The sequence below is a fragment of the Microtus pennsylvanicus genome, chromosome 8 (assembly GCF_037038515.1).
Source record: "Microtus pennsylvanicus isolate mMicPen1 chromosome 8, mMicPen1.hap1, whole genome shotgun sequence".
NCBI classification, from domain to species: Eukaryota; Metazoa; Chordata; class Mammalia; order Rodentia; family Cricetidae; genus Microtus; species Microtus pennsylvanicus.
In genome coordinates this window covers 105,979,950-105,986,102 of record NC_134586.1, presented here as the reverse complement: position 1 = coordinate 105,986,102, position 6,153 = coordinate 105,979,950, and the positions used below count along the sequence as shown (strand labels likewise).

The window sequence follows — 6,153 nt, the reverse complement described above, 5'->3', positions numbered from 1 at the left end:
TGAGTGAGTACATCCCATGTTGCTCTTTTTGGGTCTGGCTTATCTCACTCAGGAAAGTGTTTTCTATTTCCATCCATTTGCATGCAAAATTCAAGAAGTCCTTGTTTTTTATTGCTGAGTAGTACTCTAATATGTATATATTCCATACTTTCTTCATCCATTCTTCCGTTGAAGGGCATCTAGGTTGTTTCCAGGTTCTGGCTATTACAGACAATGCTGCTATGAACATCGTAGAGCATATACTTTTGTTGTATGATAGGGCCTCTCTTGGGTATATTCCCAAGAGTGGTATTGCTGGATCCAGGGGTAGGCTGATCCCGAATTTCCAGAGAAACCGAAACACTGCTTTCCAAAGTGGTTGCACAAGTTTGCATTCCCACCAGCAATGGGTGAGTGTACCCCTTTCTCCACAACCTCTCCAGCAAAGGCTATCATTGGTGTTTTTGATTTTAGCCATTCTGACAGGTGTAAGATGGTATCTTAAAGTTGTCTTGATTTGCATTTCCCTGATCGCTAAGGAAGTTGAGTGTCTTTTGGCCATTTGAAGTTCTTCTGTTGAGAATTCTCTGTTCAGCTCAATGCCCCATTTTATAATTGGGTTGGTTAGCCTTTTGCGGTCTAGTTTCCTGAGATCTTTATATAATTTGGAGATCAGACCTTTGTCAGTTGCGGGGTTGGTGAAGATCTTCTCCCAGTTAGTGGGTTGCCTTTGTGTCTTAGTGACAGTGTCCTTTGCTTTACAGAAGCTTCTCAGTCTCAGGAGGTCCCATTTATTCAATGAGGTCCTTAATGTCTGTGCAGCTGGGGTTATACGTAAGAAGTGGTCTCCTGTGCCTATGTGTTGTAGAGTACTTCCCACTTTCTCTTCTATCAGGTTCAGTGTGTTCGGACTGATATTGAGGTCTTTAATCCATTTGGACTTGAGTTTTGTGCATGGTGATAGATATGGATCTATTTTCATTCTTCTACAGGTTGACATCCAGTTTTGCCAGCACAATTTGTTGAAGATGCTCTCTTTTTTCCATTGTATACTTTTCACAACACAGTCTTTTACACTCAACTAAAATTCATTTACATGTTTTCATCAGAGTGGTTTTTTTAGCATGTGCGGGAAAGGTGAAAAAATTTGCGTGACGCTGAAATATTAAGATTTACCAGGTACAGTGGATTCTTCAACTCTGTGCTGCCTCTTTTGCTTCTGAGGTAAACAGCTCTATTGGAATATTAAATCCTATCTATGTGTAATGTGTGCAGTGGGATAAGGTGAGACATATTGCAGACCCTTGCAGTCCTATCATTGTGAGCCATGCTACAGACACAGCATCACCTCCTAGTTCCCTGGTATTACTTATTTATTTTACAGTGTCCTTCCTTTTTCTTAAGTGTGTGTGTGTGTGTGTGTGTGTGTGTGTGTGTGTGTGTGTGTGCGTGTGTGCACATACCATGGTTCATGTGTGGATGTCAAGAAACAACTGGTAGGAGTCAGTTCTTTTCTTCCATTATGTTGATCTCAGGAGGGAACTCAGTTCATCAAGCATGATGGCACCATTACCTGCCGATCCATTTTGCTGACCTTTGTTGTTATTTTATATGACAGAAATCCTGGCCAAGGCTAATCCACATAGCAGAATTTAAAGTGCATATTGCCATGCTTCGCACAGGCATTGTGTGCATTTACAGGTATATGTAAGTTATTCTGCTTATATAACTGAAAGGTGACATCCATCCAAATAAGGCCCTCATTTCCTTCTCTCCACTTATGCCACCTTTCTATTCATAACTTTATGAGATTGACTGATGTAACTATCTCATGCACATGGGTGGGATTTTGCAACATTTTGATTACACAGGCATCCTGAGATCAAGTGGATCATGGCTCCACCGTGTTGTTTAACCCCCAAGCAGCTGCATTAAAGGGGCCATGATTTGTGTGTTCAAGGTCTGAAAAAGAAAGTAAAACACAGGTTTTCCTATTTTTTTAATGTTCAGATTCATTTATTTTATGTGTGAGTGTTTTACCTGCTTGTACGTATGTGCCCCATATGTGTTCCACAGAGGTCAGAGGAATTGGTGTTTCAGATGTAATCCACAATGTAGGTGATGAAAACCAAACCTGGGTTTACTACTAGAGCCTGTGCACTTCCTGCTGAGCCATCAGTGCAGCTGCAGCCAAGTATTCTTAACAACTATTTTGGAGAAGGAAGGTGACTAATTGGGTATGGGAGGAGGAACATAGGACAGTACACTTGGATGTAATCACAGTGAATAAATACTTGAATGAAAATGTCATTAAGAAACCCATCACACACACACACACACGTACACACATACACACACTTCCTGATAAGCTACACAAATAACCTGTAGTCCTGACTATAGACAAGTGAATCCAATAATACATTAGGAGCATTACTTTGTCTAAGTATCTTCATGTTTCTAGCAATGATGAGATCTCATTATGCAGTAATCCCTGTGAATTCTACAGCCATTGTGACTGTTTTCTTTCTTATGTTTTGCCTGTGGGGACTTTATTCTTCACATGTATTTATTATATTGTGGTTTTTATATTTTGGTATTAGTGTGCATGCCATAGCAGTCTTATTATTTCTGTCTTTTCCAGCAGTCACAGCACATGAAACAGCAAAATGATACTCAAAATTCACAGTTTCTCCTCCTGGGCCTTTCGGAAGACCCAGAACTGTGGCCCCTTTTATTTAGGCTCCTCTTCTCCATGTACCTTGTGACCATTTTGTGGAATCTTCTCATCATCCTGGCCACAATCTCAGACGTCCACCTGCATACAGCCATGTACTTCTTCCTCTCCAACCTGTCCTTTGTGGACATTTGCCTAACTTCCACTACCATCCCAAAGATGCTGGTGAATGTTTATCACACCACGAGGCCATAACATATGAAGGATGCATCATGCAAATTTACTTTTTTTCATTATTTGTAGGGCTAGATAACTTCCTCCTGGCTGTAATGGCTTTATGACCGCTTTGTGGCCATCTGTCACCCCCTGCGCTACACAAGCATTATGACACCTAAGCTCTGTGTGTCCCTAGTTCTGGTGTCTTGGATCACAAGCTCCATGAATTCTTCATTACAAAGCTCCCTGGTGCTGCAGCTCTCATTCTGTGCTGATGTGCAAATTCCACATTTTTTCTGTGAACTTAGTGTGCTGGTTCACCTTGCCTGTTCTGATACCTTTTTAAATGATATGGTAATGAATGTTTTAGCTGCACTCCTGGGTGGTGGTTGTCTCGCTGGCATCCTTTACTCTGGCAAGATAGTGTCCTCCATACGTGCAATTTCCTCAGCACAGGGGAAGTTCAAAGCATTTTCCACCTGTGCATCTCACCTCTCTGTTGTCTCCTTATTCTATTGTACCCTTCTAGGAGTGTACCTCAGTTCTGCTGTGACCCAAAACTCACACTCCACTGCAATAGCCTCATTGATGTATACTGTAGTCACCCCCATGCTGAACCCCTTCATCTATAGTCTGAGGAACAACGACATCAAGAGAGCTCTGAAGAACTTTGTGAGAGAAAAACTAGAAAAGTGATTACTGTCTTGGGTCTTATGTTTTAAAACAAGAAATTCCAGTTTAAGAGCTGAACATTCTGAAATCTCGTATTCTCTTTATCTTGAACATGTATACCAACCACACTCCCAAAGCTAAGGGATCATTTTGGAAGAAAGGATAAAAGTATAAGAGCCTGAGGCAGTGGATGACTACAAGGGAACATTGTCTTCTTGACCCAGCAAGACATCTGCATATATGAACTCACAGAAGTTACAAAATTACACATAAAATCTGTACAAATCCAAGTCAGAGCAAACCTAAGCAAAGAGAAGGGAGGTGGCACACAATTCCACCACAAGTGGTGTCGTTATTTTTAATTGCTTGGAGAAGGAGAGACAGTTTTTGCTAAAAGTGTATACTCTGGTAAGTTGTTCTCCAGTGGAAGGCCACACATGCAAGAGTATTTAGGCAGCACAAATTAGTCTCAAAGGGTTTAAAAATAAAAGGACACAAATTTGTATAGATATGAAATGGGGAGGTAGATCTGTAAAGAACTGAAGAAGGGGCCTCATATGACCAAAACATGTAAAACTCCCAAAGAATTAATAGAAGAGAAATTTCATTTGGGGATAAGATGACAGAATCAGGGATTGTTGCTTATATGTATTTGCTGTAGTTTTCATTTATTTGATTTCAATTTTTCTGTGAAGTAGGTAATTCACCTGTAAGCATGCTGCTTCTCCCAGCACCTAATTTTCTCTTCTACAACTTTCACACTTTCTCAACATTGTTTTCAGTCACAAATAACACATATTTTAAAAAGCCCACATTTAAGACATAAATTTGTTTGAAAATATGTTTTTAATTTTTTATTACTTTATAAATAATACAAGTCAAAGTTTCCACTTCCTCCCCTCCTCCCACTTCCCTCTCGCTCCCCCCACACCCTCCCTCCACACTCTCCAGTCCTAAGAGAAGGCAAGTACCCTGCCCTGTGGGAAGTTCAAGGCCCTTCCCCCTACATCCAGGCTTAGGAAGGTATGCAGCCAAATAGAACAGGATCCCAAAAAGCCAGTACATGCAGTAGAGAAAAATCCCAGTGTAATTATCATTGGCCCCTCGGTCTGCCCCAATTGTCAGCCACATTCAGAGGGTCCAGTTTGATCCCATACTTGTTCAGTCCCAGTCCAGCTGGCTTTGGTGAACTCCCATTAGAACAGGCACACTGTCTCAGTGGGTGGACCAACTCCTCATGGTCCTGACTTCCTTGCTCATATTCTCCCTTATTCTGCTCTTCAACTGGACCTTGGGAGGTCAGTCCAGTGCTCCCGTGTGGGTCTCTGTCTCTAATAATGAAAGATATATTATGGTATTTCCAAAACAAAGAATGCTTTAGTAGATTTTCCTTCCCCATCTCTGCCACACACTGTTACCTCTAATAGACTGTGTAACATCACTCAATCTCTTTCTCTTTCATGTTGCACACGTCCTTTAACATATCCCCATCTTTCCTCACAATCTGACTTTACCATCTCTGGATCTCCTTTCATTGATGAATAATTTGCATTAACACCATGGAATATAATGTTATTTTTCTTGTGATATTACTAAAACATAGTCTGTGCTGTGCTTCTCCTCTGTGCTCCTTCCACTGAGGGTGCACTCACATCTGAAAATAAAGGTCATTTGCATAGATGATGACGACTATGATTGTGCAAGCCCTTCTTGCCTTCTTGCATCTTTTCCTGACTCTGCATCTTGCAGACTTCTGTGCTTTGTATCTCAGTAAGGAATTTTCTTAGCTTCATGGAGATTTTGTTCTCTTTTTCATCATAGCTATTAGGAGAAGCTTATGATCAAATGTATGTCATGAGAAAAACAAATTTTTAAAAAGTTAATTGCTTTGGCCTCAGAATGGCAGTGGACCTGATACGTGATGATGTAAACACATGCATCATAAATTCAATCTCTGTAAAAACATTTCTTTGTTATACAATAAATATAGTCATTGAAATATAAAAGATCTGCCATATTAAATAACTATTCTTTGAATACTAATTGATACATCCAAAAAGGATTTATCTGTGTCTCTGCGAGTCTGTGTTTGGGCTTGTATACATGACAGCATGAGCCAAAGACCAGAAGATGGTTTCAGATTTCCTGGAGCTGGAGTTATGAGAAGTTGTGAGCTTCCTGAATTCAGTAGTAGACACAAAACTCAGGTCCTCTGAAAGAGCAACAAGTATCCTAAACCACTGAGTCATCTCTCAGCCCGTGAATGACATGTTTATATTATGCTATTAGTAGTAGTAGTAGTAGTAAAGTTAATATTTTGGTTTTGCTCTGGAACTCCCATTTTCCCCAGATACCCAAGTGATCTTAAGTTCTAAGTAAAATGTAAAATTTCTCACCATTCTGAATTTTGCAATTTTCAGTAGAATGAAAAGTATCAGTGTTATTTATTATGTGTCTTCTTTAGGCTTCTGTCTTCATGACAAAAATATAATCTGTAAGAGAGCCTAATTTCCTGTCCAGTCATATAATTTTGGTTCACTAGCTTTTCTATACAAATATGAAAATTCTTTATTATAACAATAATCTCCATTTAGCAATGTCCAAATATAGTA

The 6,153-nt window shown here is 39.9% G+C and overlaps 1 protein-coding gene across 1 annotated transcript; it reads left to right on the top strand.

The window, feature by feature from the left end:
• Positions 1 to 2,632: 2,632 nt before the first annotated feature.
• On the top strand, positions 2,633 to 3,565 carry LOC142855657 (olfactory receptor 1073-like). Its single transcript, XM_075982114.1, is given in 3 exon segments — positions 2,633 to 2,888; positions 2,891 to 2,988; positions 2,990 to 3,565. Coding segments are annotated over 3 exon segments (930 nt in total).
• The last annotated feature ends 2,588 nt before the right edge of the window (positions 3,566 to 6,153 follow it).